Source organism: Oxyura jamaicensis, chromosome 12, assembly GCF_011077185.1.
Source record: "Oxyura jamaicensis isolate SHBP4307 breed ruddy duck chromosome 12, BPBGC_Ojam_1.0, whole genome shotgun sequence".
In the NCBI taxonomy this organism is placed as follows: domain Eukaryota; kingdom Metazoa; phylum Chordata; class Aves; order Anseriformes; family Anatidae; genus Oxyura; species Oxyura jamaicensis.
In genome coordinates, this window is record NC_048904.1 from 2,669,042 (window position 1) to 2,684,183 (window position 15,142).

Genomic DNA, 15,142 nt, shown 5'->3' on the forward strand with positions numbered 1-15,142 from the left:
CCACCGTGCCACCGCTGTCCTTGCAGCAGTGCTGGGGCCGCATGTTGCTTGCGGGGTGAGCCAGGCTTTCCCAGACCCAGTGACTAACCTTGCCTCCTGATTGCCCTCTGTGGCCGGGATGATTCAGAAATGAGCTGTTTTCTACATCTTACCCCTGCTTGCATCCGGCAAGTTTGCGTTCTTTTTCTCCCTGGGAAGCCCTGCCACATAAGTGCCTATGAAGGAATGCATTTAATACGCTTCTCCCTTCCCCTGCCTTGCCTCCCAGATGCCTGATGTGCTGCTCCACGAAGCTGGGTAATTACAGACCCCTGCTCAAGCACTTATGCACCCAACAGTGGCCATGCACAGGGCAGTCTTGTGTTCGGTACTTGGCCCAGGCCGTCCCTGTGGAGCGAGGTTTCACAATACTGGGGGCTGTGTCCATGCCTGCGCCAGCCACTGTGCTGGTGGCATCCGGGGCCTATGGCAGGTGCCTGGCGTCTCGCGGGCCCGGCTGATCGCATGGCGCTCCGGGCAGGGCCGCGACTGGGCCCTGGCTCGCTTCGTGCCTGCGGGGACGGAGCACATGGAACGCCTGGATGCCCTTCGGTGCCATCGCCTGTCCCGCCCGTTTTTCCGCCCGTTTTTGGTAACTCTAAAAACGTGAGCTGTAATTCAGAACCGATGCAGAAGAGGGCAGTCACGTATTGGCCTTCAAGGTTCTGGGAAGTCATGCTTTTGGGCCTAAGCATGCAAAGTTTTGTTATTTCCACCATCCCCAGCCTGCCCGTGACAGAGCTGCCTGTCCCCACGCTGCAGGAAAGGCCTGAAATATCTTCACAAAGACCAAAGAGTTGCTTGGTTACCCAGGTTGGTTCAAAGAGAGACAAACAACAAGCAACATCTGCTGGAGCGCTTTTAGGCCTGACGATCGGTTAGAGTACACTCATTTTTCACTTTGAATTCAAAACATTTTGCTCTTGAAAAGATCTAGGAATTGGCCTTGAAATTCATTTTACAGTTGTCGGTTTGAATAACTGCTCATTTGATAAACCTGCCCTTTTATTAGTCACTTTGAAGCCCTCTCAGCTACTTGAAAATAATTTGCAGAGTACTTCCTGAACAATTTATTTGACTACTTAAAAATGATTTGCAAAGTATTTCCTGGACAATTTATTTGAGGTTATGTAGCATTTTAAACTTTACCTTCTTTAAATTGAAATATTTAACACTAATTTCTTTGACATTAATCACTGGTAACTTGACAGATTCCTGTAGTTAGGAAAGTAGTCTCTCGCTGTAAGCTGTTACTTCAGAAGTTTCCAGTAGTTGGTGTATTAGAGTCGAGTGTGTTGGTTGCAGATGGTTTTAGTATGCCTTTGCAATATGCTGCGGTATGGCTTTTGTCTTATGCACCTCCTTTGCATAAAACTGAGGTTTTTCAGTTAGTTGTGATCGTCAGCATGGTTCATAGGAATGAAATTAGCTCTCTAGGCACGAAGAGATCTGAGCCTCCGATTCCATGGCTTTCCATCATGTGTAGTCACTTCAACCTACTCCAGAAGAGTACAGGATGCTGCTAAAACATTGTTTAGCACCTGTTCAGGGCAGGTCTCAGTGACAGCCTAAAACACCATGTAGCCTAATGCTATCTGAAAGACTACTGATTTTTAGCTCTATTGAGTGAATTTCCCAAGACCTCGGGGTTTATTGTATCTACTGTAGTCTCTTCCAAAGACAGGGCTTTGCCTGGTTCTCAGAGGTGCTTTGCATATAGAGTGCTTATTCCAAGTAATAGGCATTTGTTTGTTTGAAGGTTCTCAAAATGTTTTCTTAAAAAAATATCACAAATATGAACTTGTACATTTCATGACCGATAGGTTTGTCCATAGTTGCTGGCATTGTGCATTCTTGCCTATTTGCAAATGGCTATTTAGAGAATACCTTTGATTGGCTTTCAACAAATATACCACTTATTTATGTGGGAAATTGGATGTTAAACAAAAGGCGCACAAGTCATACTAGAGTTCACATTCATATACTGCTTACTTCAGTAGAGCTACCTGCAGCAATATAGAAAAATCATAGCATAGCTGGCATCTGTAAACAAGCTAAGAATTGGGTCCCTACAATCCACTGCTTCAGGAAGTTTGGGTTTTCTTTTATTTTTTTTAAACAAACATGTTTTTTCAAATAACAGAATTGAGGTTCAAGCACATTCTAGGTCTCAAAAACAGCTGAGACACCCAACTGAACAAAATATGCAACATAGGCATTAGGGAGAAGTGACTCTTATATGATGATGTCAATTTATTCTTGTTTGCTTATAACTTTTTCCTTTCAGTAGTGAATTGCAGAAGATGCCAAGCTCTGCCTGGAAGCACCTTACCATTGAACCTTACCTGTGTTTACTTTTCTAGTGCTGAAGATATAGTAGTGAAAGTGCCAGGCAGCCAACTAACAACAGAGTATTTGGAAGAAAATGGTTTCACAGAGCCCATCCTTGTTCCAAAGAAGGACGGTCTGGGTTTGTCTGTGCCAGCACCCACGTTCTACGTCAGCGATGTTGAAAACTATGTTGGTGCGTATGGGGCAGCAGTAACATTTTACTGCTAGAGCTCATTTGCTTCTTTAAAACTGGTCCCAGGGCTGTGAAAACGGCTCCCTTACCCGGAATATTTCTGGTCTGCCTTTCAGTGCAGACCAGCACTAGGGCAGGGTGGCAGTCAACTGCAGGTTAAATAACAAGAGTCTTTAGGACAGTATGTATTCGAAGGCTTTGGAAAGACAGATGCAGCTCAAAACTTCATGGCCGTATAACCCGTATATAGGCCGATCAACATACCCTGTAGAGGAAGCCTGGAAGAGGCAGAAAGAGGGTGTTGCACACCCTGCACATATTCCTCCATCCACCAGGTGTAGCAGAGAAGAAACTTGGTTTTTGGTGTGAGTCAAAATAATCCCAGGGTAATTTTTTCTCTAGGAGCCAGCATGGTCCTAGTGGGCTGTGACTGTGAGAGGCGAGGGACTGAAAGGCAGCATGCACTGGCATTGTTTGCTACCTGCTAGCTCAGAATCAGTAGTATTTTCTCTTGTGATTTTACAGACAGCAATGAAAACGAGATTTTGGGGGTAGGGGGTGTATATGTGTGTTTTATGGCCATAGGAGGAAGGAGGTTATGTTATTGTAAAATACTGACATCAGACCTTGAGCTATGCAAACTTTATTATGTAGTGGTAGCCTGTAATTAGCAATTAATCCACACTTGTTTTTTGTACCAACTTGCGTGTCTAAGGGTGAATCTGAGCCAGACCACATTGTACTCCATAGCACTGTATTAAAATAGTCATTGTAGTATCAATAAATTGTTCCTTTGGGCCAAGTCTTAATTGATTGCTGCCATCTCACTTTTTATTGAAGGAATTACTAGACTGAGACTCCCACTCTGCAGAAGCAGTCCATTTCAACACTGGTGTCAGTTCACAGACAGAGCTTTTGTCATTGCTGCTGGTCATTTGGATTCGTGCTGGCATCCTCCAGTCTCTAACCTGGGCAGGGTGTTGTACTGCATCTTGAAAGTCATCACATCATCCACCCTTGGAAAACTTACCTTGGCCAGGAGCCATGAAACTGCTTTGAAGTCATGTGTCTCATCTCTACATCCTTCTTCCTTTAACATGTGTGATCTTGTCTCTTCTCTCTCACTCTGTCTCTCTTCTGCATCAGTTCCAATGAGATTCTCGTTCCTTCCGGTGTTCTGGTAAACTGCTGTCCTTTTGGAGCCGTGACTCCAGCTCTAATGTATGTCTGTGTTTCAGGGCTCCCTTCATCTCCTTTTATAACCTGCTAACCACTCCTGTGTGGTACTTACCAGGCCATTGACCTGTTCCCCAAACTGGTGGATGCTGTCAACAGCCACTGTTGTTCTTGACTGCCTTTGCTCCTCCTGCAGTGACTGCGTGCAGTGAGATAACTATGAATAAAGGAGAATTTAAGACCCCTGGTTTTATTGTAATTTCTATCCCATTGCTTCTACAGGAAACATATTTTCCTTGCCCATCTGCTACATTTAGCAGATTTTCTTGTTTGACCTAGGTGCTCCTCATGCATCTGCTTACTTTCTCTCAGCATCTAGCTGAAATAATCCACATCCTCCCCCCTCACCCCCCAAAAAACCCACCAACAAATTTAGTGAAAAGCTGAAGGGAAGAACACAAGCTATTTAATCCAAAGCTGGCACCAGATTTTTAAAGTGAACAGAACAAACAATGCTGGTGTAACCTCCATGGGATTGGTTGGCTTCAGGGAGATTTCACAAGCAGGAATTTATTTCACTGGTTTTTAGTTTATTACATTGGACCTAGAATGTCTGCTAGAAACAAGCTAAAGCAAGTAGTAGGGGATGGAACGCCACAAATGAGATTGCCAAATGTGTCATTACTGTGCTGGTGTTTTGTAGGGAGAAAAATATTTTTTCTCTCCTTATGTGATAAAAAAAGGCAAAAATGTCATGGTACATCTGAAATATTTCTTAAAATCATAAAATCTTTAATAGAGCATGAAGAAAACCATGAAAAACTGAAAAATTTGCTTGACAAGATATCCTGTACAGTATTGCACTCAATCACAAGAAATTTGCAGTGTGGTGGGTAGGGCTTGCTCCATAGATATTCAGGTATTTGCATATAATTTTCACCAAGCAAATAATGTCTGTAGTGAAAAATAATATTAGTCCTTTAAAAATAAAAACTATGGAAATAATTTTATCATGGGGCATGAATGAAAAAATACCATTTTATACATATGCAGTTTATGTATGTAAACCAAATAAATTCCAAAGGCTAAGAAAATCAACAAATAAAAGTTTGAGATGTTTCTGGAAATGTTAACTCACACCCAAACATACAAAATGGGACAAATCAGGCCACCAATCAATCTCCCTTTTTCATTGCATTAATTTTTAGGACCAGAGAGAAGTGTTGATGTCACTGATGTCACCAAACAGAAAGACTGCAAGATGAAGCTGAAGGAATTTGTGGATTACTACTACAGTACAAACAGGAAAAGGGTCCTCAATGTGACTAACCTGGAGTTCTCAGACACGAGGTGAGCTGGTCCAGCCTGCGGCACTGCGCGGTGCCCTGGGGTCTGACTGCTGCATTCTGAACAGCCTCCACCTTCTCTAGTGGTTCCCTCCTTAGGAAGTACTGCTCTAGCCTTGGGATCCTGGTTTCTTGTGATGCTGACAAGGATGGCTTTGTCCATATGTAGCCATTTTAGGGAAAGCACAGAAATGAAAGTGCTGTAGCTGTATGAAGAGCCTGGTGTGTTGTGGATTAGTTGGGCCAGAATTTTTCATAATTCAGACACGCATATCATCACCATTCACATGCCATCAACATTCACATATCAGAATGGAACATTTTTACATCTTTTCATTTTTATTTTAACTCCAGTAGTAGAGGTATAGTTAATTCAGTTCAACTGTATACTAGAGAGTTATAACTAGGACATAACTAGTTGTTCCAGGAGAGAATTCTCTGCCTTGTCCTGATGGTGAGTGATAATGTCATATGTTCCTATTATGATCTTAGATGGGGCCTGACACATACTGGTAAGACCCAAAGAAAGAAGGACAGCATGGATTTGTGGGAGAACATGGACAAAAGGGGTCTTTTATATATATATATATATATATATAAATATTATACAAACTATTATATTAGGAGAGATGAGACTCTTGATGGATGTAAATCAGTGACAGGTCTTCTTCCAGATTAAGGCCATCTCGTAACGTATATTGCATACTGAAATCTTCTGTTTAAAGTAAATAGATGAGATGTGGCTCTAGGTATGGAATAACATGTCACTGGATGTCCTCGAATGAGAGTAAGTTTGAAATGATTATGATTTTGTAGTCCTATATTATGCGTTAAAGTTTCAGTCTCGGTGCTTTTGCAAGTTAACCTGTGATCTGGATGACAGCAGTTCAAAACTAGAGCGATGCTGACGTCTCAACAGAACGTTGGTGTGTGTGTGTGTAACAGTACCAGATGAGCTCTGCATTTGAGGCTGAGGTGCTTTAGTGTTTCAATGAGACATATGTCGTGATACTGGCTACGTGAATATCATCAATGCTCAATGACAGGAAAACTACTATTCTTCTCATGCTTTAAATTATATACTTTACATATAGGATAATTAGTTGATGTAAATGCCTAAGAGTTCAGGTTATTGCTTTGTGCTTTAGCACAAACAATGAGTGTCAACAACGGCAACAAACAAGAATGGTGGTTTTGGGGGCCATTCTATTTTAGCTGAGGACAGTAGACTTAATGTAGCCTTTAAAAAGTAAGCTGATAAATAATTACAAGTTCATTTATTTTTAAGCCATTTTAACCTCAAGCCCTGTAGTTAGTGTTTTAGTAGTGCACTCCCATTCCTGCAGAAAGCATCTGTAGTAATTACAGGCTTCTAAGATTACCAGTATTTTCAGTAGGAATTTTTTAGCTTTCTGCCATTATCAGAGAATAACGGGAGGTCTTTTATTCTGAAGGACTACTGGGGCTGTCATTCACATGCTGCTAATTTAGACATTAGCTAGCAAATATTTTATCTCTTAGCATAGACGGTGACATTTTAATTGAATGCACTGCTCTGTCTTTCCCTGCCATTTTAAATGGGGCTATTGTTATCAGTATTTGACAGTGAGCATAAATGACATGTGGGAGCTTTTAATTTTAGTTTGAAGTGCAGATACTCTTACAGAAGTGATATTTTAGAGTGTCCAACAGTGAACTTCAACCTTCTGCAAATAGTAGGCCAGATTTTCACTATTTAAATATAAAATTTAACACGTTTGGGGATGAAAGACTTATCATACTTGCTTCTTACACCACCACATCATTTTTGCTGTGATTAATAATATACGGTATGCTTACATAATTTATATAATGTATTTAAATGGTATGCTTACTGTAAATAAGACAATATATAAAATAATTATATATCATACTTCAAGTATATTAACATTATCAACCCAAATTATATTTTTTCTTCTTCAGAGTTTTTAATGTAATTTAATCAATCTAAATAAAAAGATAACTGATTTTCAGCAGTAGATCAAGACTTACTTAGTTCACAAGTCTGAAGTATCAATGCTGTAAATATTGTTACTATTAAGTTTAACCTGAAAGTTGTTAAGATTTACTAGACCGCTTATGTAAGAGTGCACACCTTTCACTTCTCTGAAGGGGGCTGGATACAGCACAATTGGTAACTGAGCCTACATAGCAAGAGGCAAGAACTGGAAAATATAAACAGTTCATCATAAATACTGCTACTGAAAGAATTCAAAGGGTCAGTGCTGCATCATCATACTTAAAAAGTCTTAGATTTATATCTGTAACCAGTTTTCACATTTTTTTCTGAATAAAAAACAGTTCCACTGATATGTAAGCTGTTGCTTCATATTGCCATTAAAGTAATAGAGTCAGAGTCCACTTTTGGTTGTATTGGGATTCTTGTGTTATAATTATTATTTTTTCTTAAAAGATGCATGCTTGTTTTTAATTCTCTCCATAAAGGATGTCCAGTTTCGTAGAACCTCCAGATATAGTTAAGAAGTTGTCCTGGGTGGAAAACTATTGGCCTGATGATGCTCTTCTGGCTAAACCAAAAGTTACCAAGTACTGCCTGATCTGTGTGAAGGACAGCTACACAGATTTCCACATAGATTCAGGAGGAGCTTCTGCATGGTACCATGTGCTGAAGGTGAGGGTTCATCTTTTTGCAGTGTATTTATTTAGTAACAAACTACATTTTATATGTGAAGACCATCCTAAAATTCTCTTGTTCTCATTTTTTTTTTCCAAATGGTCCACTTATGCACATAAGAAATATGCAAAGCCTTAACTGCTGTCAGTGGGTACGCTCTCAGTAGTGGCAGGGTTTACTTGTCATGTGGAAGTTGTTGTGTATTCTCACTCTATTAGGATGTGAATATTTGTTTAGTGCCTTCTGCAAGTACATCTCCCAAGACCTGGAAGATATTACATCCTGCTTTTGCAGGGTAATGGAACCTGACACTATAAACTTTTTGTACCATCTGCCCCATAAATCTGAACAAATGTAATCAGCCAGTGATTTAATTATTTCAGCCCTTCTTTACAAAGCTGACTAGTAAGTTTTACTTAAATAGTATTAAAATATGTAATGCTATATATTTATTTAAATAAATATTTGTGTGTGCTTGTATCCATGCCAGTGCAGCTTTGATTGATTTGGCTGCTTATTGCTAATTGTGTGTTTTCTAATTCAGGGAGAAAAAATATTTTATCTCATCAAACCAGCCTCTGCAAATATTTCTCTCTATGAACGCTGGCAATCAGCAGCAAACCACAGTGAAATGTTTTTTGCAGACCAGGTAGATAAATGTTATAAATGCACAGTTAAACAAGGACAGACACTCTTCATTCCTTCAGGTGAGCAGGAGATTACAGGTGAGGTTTACTGTTTGCTTTACAGCTGCCAAAACAGCATGTCCAAAGTGCTAGAGGAATGTGATTTGACCACCTTTCTCTGACAAAGTATGAAGTCTAACTCTCAGTAGAAGTCTAATTTTATGTGCTTAGAAAACAACAACAACCACCACTAAACTTTTACTGTTTTCTCCCAATATTTTAACAGCCTTTTAAAAATACAACTAGTACATACAGTGTTCCACTTTTGGTCTACCTGGGTTGAAGTCTTCCCAAGTCCTCTCTGTATGTCCAGGCATGACATTGATGTTTTGTGCCACAGTATCTAATGGAGAGCTCATGTTGCATTGCTTGCTTCACTTCTTGGTTGTTGATTCCCTTTGACACCAAGGTGCCTGCATGGTGTGAATGTGTGTTTATGGTTTCACAAGAGGCTGAAGACCACGGTGTCACAGATTTTTATAGGCTACTTCATAGACTCAGGCTTTCATTGTAGGTTAAGAGTGGTGAATTTTGTTTTTCTCAGCTCCTAGGGTGATATTCATAAAGAATATTCATTTCTCTCATGACCATGTGTGAAGCAGATGGTGGAATAAACATTGAACAATGTATGGAGATTGACTAATTTAAGTAGATTTTTGTGTGAAAATAAGTGTTTGGAAAACACCTGTTGCTGACACCGCAATAAAGTCAGTGTCAGGAATTGTCAGTGATGTGAAAACAGCTACTATTATGTAACTGCTGCTGCTTTTAACAGCAATAAAAAAGTAAGGGCTCTTGTGGCAATATATTCCCTTTATTGTCTGTCCATTTGAAATAGCTACAGTTGAAGGTAGTCCTGGGACTGTGAGTGAAAGGTGCTTAGCAAGTCCCTGGACTAGGCCTTACTAGTGCAAATTGAACAAGGGCCCAAATGCAACTTTGTTCAAAGCACAGGTGGTTTGAGTGCTGACTTGGACTGAAGAGCTGTGTTGGTATGTAGGAAGTAAGTTGTAGAGTGAAGTAAGAAGTTCATGTAGTAAATACATTGTTTGTTACTATGGACCTAGTATTTATTCTCAAGGATCTTTTCTTTCTCTTCTAGGTTGGATTTATGCAACTCTAACACCTGTAGACTGCCTGGCCTTTGCAGGACATTTTCTACATAGTCTAAGTGTTGAAATGCAGATGAGGTAATCTGTTTTTAAAATCTTATTTTAGTTAGAGGGTCAGGTTTTAATAAACTGGTCATCCTCTCTCATAATAATTATCCTGCGTTTGCAGAGATGTTATTGATGTAGCTTCTTTGGGAGAATTTTGGAAAGCATACCCATATTTGTCCCCTTGACCAGTTTCTCCTTTGCTGGGTTATTCCAAGCCATCTTTACACCTGTTACATAGTGCATGGAAGAAGAATATGTGAGGTGTTCGGACTGAAGTGGCCAGATTCTGAAGGAAGAATTATTAAAAACTGTCAGGATTTTTGCCTTCGAACATGCCATTTGCCTTCTGGATACAAATTCACCTGCTCAGATGGGCTCTTTGCCCAGTGTAAAACAATAGTCTCTACTGATGTTGGACAAATAATGCAATAAAAATATCTTACATCTATATCACAGTTTCTTACTAGTGTTATTTTTATGTTTTGCTTTTGGTCTGATGCCAGAATACTTGGTAGCAGCACAAAGAAATATCCTTCCATGTGTACTGTGAAATAAACCCCAGGCATTTATGAGCAGTGCTTGACACTCTGCAACATACTTGTGACCTGCTATGCTTTTAAGTTCAGTTTCCTTTGTATTGCAGGGCATATGAAGTAGAAAGACGATTGAAAATTGTCAGTCTAACTCAGTTTCCGAACTTTGAAACTGCCTGTTGGTATATGGGAAAGCATCTATTAGAGACATTCAAAGGTAAAACCGCTTCTATTTGCCTGCCTTAATTGCTTAGATTTGGGGGCCTGAAAATAGTTACTTTTATTTTCTGCTGATGAGTCACAGGTTGCCAAAATCAGTCTTGCTAGTATTTAAAAACTACTTCTAACATGTCCGCTGAATGTGCAGGTCTGGTCCAGCTATCACCTTAATCAGCCTGCCACCTTGCTCTAGGAAGGACCTTAGCCATCCATCTTACCTACACTCAAATAAAGGTTTCATCTTCTTTGTAAAAAATATTTAAGTTAGGCTGGGTAGTATAAGTTACGGATTCATTCCCTTTCTTAACGTAACGAGCTGCTTGCTTTGTCAGCCCAAGGCACATGGAATAGTGCCGCCTTTTCTCATAAGTCTTGTGATTCTGGTGGAAGTACCTTGGCAGGTCATATGTACACGTGGGTCCACAGGAACGTCAGTGATGGGGCCAGCAGGGCAGCAGGAGCACTCCGAATTAAAGCAAAGTTTTCTGTGACATTAAAAGTCTTCTAAATCATATTCCTTCAGAGTTGATCCAAATGCATGTTGTTCCATGCATGTTATGTCCATGCATGTTATGTTCTCTACAAATTTGGGCTCGCTTTTCTCCTTGCCTCTATTTCTTATTATGGAACGTGTCTAAAGACATCCACCAGATACATTTACAGCAATTTATCTAACTAGTAAGTAATGTGTGGGGTCTCTCCCAGTGTTGCTTGGAAGGGGGCCCCCTTGTGACAGACACTAAATAAAAATAGTAACGAGCAGAAAAGTTTAGACAAGCTTGTACTCATGAGGGAGAAGTGAAATGCTCTGCTTAGTATAGCTTTGTTTCCACATACTGGTGCTTGCTTTTTCAGACAGAATGAAACAACCTCTCATGTCAGCTTTGTAAGCCCATGGCCTAGGATGTATGAACATGGAAGCTAGCTTGAATATGTGACCAAGAAAGGAACCAAGATGACTGCCAGTGTAAACATAATTTACAGGAACCACAGTATAGAAAGGCAGAGTTGGATTTATGACACAGTAAATATGCTCCTTATTACCATAAAGTTATAATAGGGTATTGTTTGTGGTGACCAACTTTTAAGTTAACTTTCACAGTTTAAACTTTTTCAGATTAGAGAATTCATGTAGAACCACTTCAGCTCTCAGCATTTCAATGGCACTGCTTTTTCTCTGTTTAGGTTTGCACAAAGCTGGGCAACAACCACCTGCTCATTTACTCCAAGGAGCAAAAATTCTCAATGGTGCTTTCAGGTCATGGACTAAAAAACAGGTAGGAGAAGACCCTATTTTAATATTGTGTTCCTCAGGTTTGTTAATCATGGGAACAAAGAACAAATGCTAGAATGACACGCTGGGTGGATGAGGGAAAGGCTGTGGACGTGGTCTACCTTGACTTCAGTAAGGGTTTTGACACTGCTTCCCACAGCATTCTCCTCAGGAAACTGGCTGCTCATGGCTTGGACTGGCGTAAACTTTGTTGGGTTAGAAACTGGCTGGGTAGCCGGGCCTAAAGAGTCGTGGTGGATGGAGTTAAATCCAGTTGGAGGCTGGTCACTAGTGGAGTCCCCCAGGGCTCGGTACTGGGGCCAGTCCTCTTTAATATCTTTATTGATCAGCTGGATGAGGGGATCGAGTGCACCCTTTAAGTTTGCAGATGACACCAAGTTAGGTACGTGTGTTGATCTGCTTGAGGGTAGGAAGGCTCTGCAGGAGGATCTGGATAGGCTGGACCGATGGGCCGAGGTCAACTGCATGAAGTTCAACAAGGGCAAGTGCCGGGTCCTGCACCTGGGGCACAACAACCCCAAGCAGAGCTACAGGCTGGGAGATGTGTGGTTAGAAAGCTGCCTGGCAGAGAAGGACCTGGGAGTATTGGTTGATAGTTGGCTGAATATGAGCCAGCAGTGTGCTCAGGCGGCCAAGAAGGCCAGCAGCATCCTGGCTTGCATAAAAAACTGCGTGGCCAGCAGGGCCAGGGAAGTGATTGTCCCCCTGTACTCAGCTCTGGTGAGGCCGCACCTTGAGTACTGTGTTCAGTTCCCTCGCTACAAGAAGGACATGGAGGTGCTCGAGCGAGTCCAGAGAAGGGCAATGAGGCTGGTGAAGGTCTGGAGAACAAGTCTTATGAGGAGCGGCTGAGGGAGCTGGGACTGTTCAGCCTGGAGAAGAGGAGGCTCAGGGTCAACCTTATTGCACTCCACAGGTACCTTAAAGGAGGCTGTAGCGAGGTGGGGGTTGGTCTGTTCTCCCACGTGCCTGGTGACAGGATGAGGGGGAATGGGCTAAAGTTGCGCCAGGGGAGGTTTAGGTTGGATATTAGGAAACACTTCTTTACTGAACGGGTTGTTAGTCACTGGAATAGGCTGCTCAGGGAAGTGGTTGAGTCACCATCCCTGGAGGTCTAATCATCTAATCATCTTTAAAAGAGCTTAAGGAGATGGTTTAGTGGAGGAGTTGTTAGTGTTAGGTTAGAGGTTGGACTCGGTGATCTTGGAGGTCTCTTCCAACCTAGATGATTTTAGTGATTCCGTAACAGACAGTATCATTGTAGCAGAACACCTAACTCTAGAATCACAAAGAGAAGGGACCAGGAGAGCAGGGAAGGAGGGTGACAGCTGGGATTTCATAATGTTACATGAGGAGTCAGCAGGGAATAAGAAAGGTACCATCAAAGTTTTAAAAATATCAGTTCTGCTTATGGTCAATAAGATACCGAATCAATGTTTTCCATGGCTCTGAGCATTTTCATGTGCCAAATCAATTAAGTAGAGGCTGTGTATGTGAGCGAGGCCTAGAACGCCTGCATTTTTGTGTGCACAAGGTGCTCAGTTCCTGCAAATCAACACATCAGTTAAGCCAGGAAATACATATATGCCCAGAGAGATGGCTTAAAGGGATTTGCAGCCTGAATTTCCCACTGCAGTCATTTCAGCCACATTATTCTTGTATGCATTGCTCCAAAAATTTGGGGGAATTAGCTGCAAGAGGCAGGCCATTCAACCATAAAGTGGGAACAATTTGAGAAGGGGTGAGTAGCTGAGTAAACAGTGTTGCATACACAGTTTTACCACTTAGGTGGCTGTCTCAAATTTAAATGTAGTCAGGGTCTTGGCTGCTTCATACTGCAAAAAGACAGTCTGAATTCATAATTGTTCCTGATTACCTGTAGTAGGACTGTCTGATGCAGAAGCCCTTTTCTTCATGTCACCCTCTTTATATTTTCCCACTTGCCATGTGAATGTGAATTAGTGAGTGAAAGGAAGTCAGGCTGTGTTGGCAGTCAGGTAAATTTGAACTTTAAATATTGTCATATGGCATGTGAATGAAAACCTCAGTCCTGCCAGGAAGCTCCCAAACCACTCTGCTGACAAGGTATGTGCCTATCGGGTCCACTGAAGACAGCATCCTGAGACAAGCTTTCCTTGCAGATGTAGAAAAGGAGTTTCGCACAGAATGTCATGTAAGGGGGTAAGCAAACTGATGTTACAGTTGTGAACATGCAACAACATCTGAAAAAAGATGCTGACTTTGTAAGTAGTTGTCCTGGAGGAACAGCAATAACACCTAGAAGGGGAAATAAAATGTATTTTTTTTCTGTATTACTGATGTAGTCAGTATTGATTTGAGTAGTTTGGAAAGAACATTGGTGTGTCACTTAATGAGTTTTATTATATTTTTGGAAAAAAAAAAAAAAAAAAAAAAAAAAAAAAACATGCACAGAAACAGCAGTCTGGCTTTGTTCTGTTTTAGGCTTTAGCAGAGCATGAAGATGAACTACCAGAAAACTTCAAACCAGCACAGCTTATCAAGGACCTTGCCAAAGAGATACGATTAAGTGAGGTTTGTGCTCTTTTCATCATGTTAACTACACTGTTCTCTTTTTTTAATAAGCTAGACTCTGAAACAGAGGACTTGAAATAAATGAATCTTTTTATCACTATCTTGTTTGTTAAAATAATTAATGAGAGGTTTAAGCAGTAGGGTTACTTTTCAGGACTCTTGTCTGTGGCTGACTGGCCACGTGTTTTGGGCTCCTGTTTGCTGTCTCCTTGACTTCATACTCTGCCTGCCTGCCTATGTCCTTCCTCCTCCACATTATGCTAGCAGGACTGGCCACGCTCCCATCTCCATCCTTATTTTGCTTTTCACATTAGCTGCTTCCTACCCACGAATACAGTAGAGCTCAGAAAATGTTGTTGCCATCTCCTAATCATGCTCAATATACTGTGTCCTTTTTCTTATGCTTGTTGGTTGTACCTGTGAGGTCTGAGCTAGGAGCTATCTGTCGTTCTGGAGATTGGCCTAGTAGGAGGCCTTGCTCTTGGCTGGTTTCTAGGCAGAGTTATTATATTAAACATAATAATTATATTAAAAAAAAAGAAAAGAAAAAACACACAAACAGACAAAACCAACAACCCACAGAGGTGGTATTGAGCTGTTGTCCAATAAGTCTGGTATCATGTTCCACTCAGTGGAGGTGTGTGACAGTGCAAGGTGATAGCAGCTAGTTCATTTGTGCTTTGAGAAGAAGGTGTTGCATTCTAACTATATCCGAAGACCCCCAAATTGAAATCTATCTTACCCTCTTTGATACAGTATGTACTTTTTTTGATTATCAGAATGGCAAGTTAAGCAGAAAATAACTTCTTTATAATTATTAAATATAGAAGTGTCATGTTTAAATATTTAATATAAAATTTAATATTTAAATATAAAATTGTCAATTTTAATTGGGCAGCTATTTCACTGCTTATTTTACCTGAGGGCATGAAACACAC

The 15,142-nt window shown here is 40.9% G+C and overlaps 1 protein-coding gene across 3 annotated transcripts in view; it reads left to right on the forward strand.

The window, feature by feature from the left end:
* PHF2 (PHD finger protein 2) overlaps nt 1-15,142 on the forward strand; it is a 94,662-nt gene that overhangs the window by 57,108 nt on the left and 22,412 nt on the right. For all 3 annotated transcript variants that reach the window (XM_035337931.1, XM_035337933.1, XM_035337932.1), the window contains 8 exons: nt 2,403-2,563; nt 4,948-5,089; nt 7,570-7,756; nt 8,304-8,466; nt 9,548-9,635; nt 10,249-10,355; nt 11,543-11,634; nt 14,115-14,204. In XM_035337931.1, the coding sequence (XP_035193822.1) occupies nt 2,403-2,563; nt 4,948-5,089; nt 7,570-7,756; nt 8,304-8,466; nt 9,548-9,635; nt 10,249-10,355; nt 11,543-11,634; nt 14,115-14,204 (1,030 nt within the window). The remainder of the gene's footprint in view (nt 1-2,402; nt 2,564-4,947; nt 5,090-7,569; nt 7,757-8,303; nt 8,467-9,547; nt 9,636-10,248; nt 10,356-11,542; nt 11,635-14,114; nt 14,205-15,142) is intronic.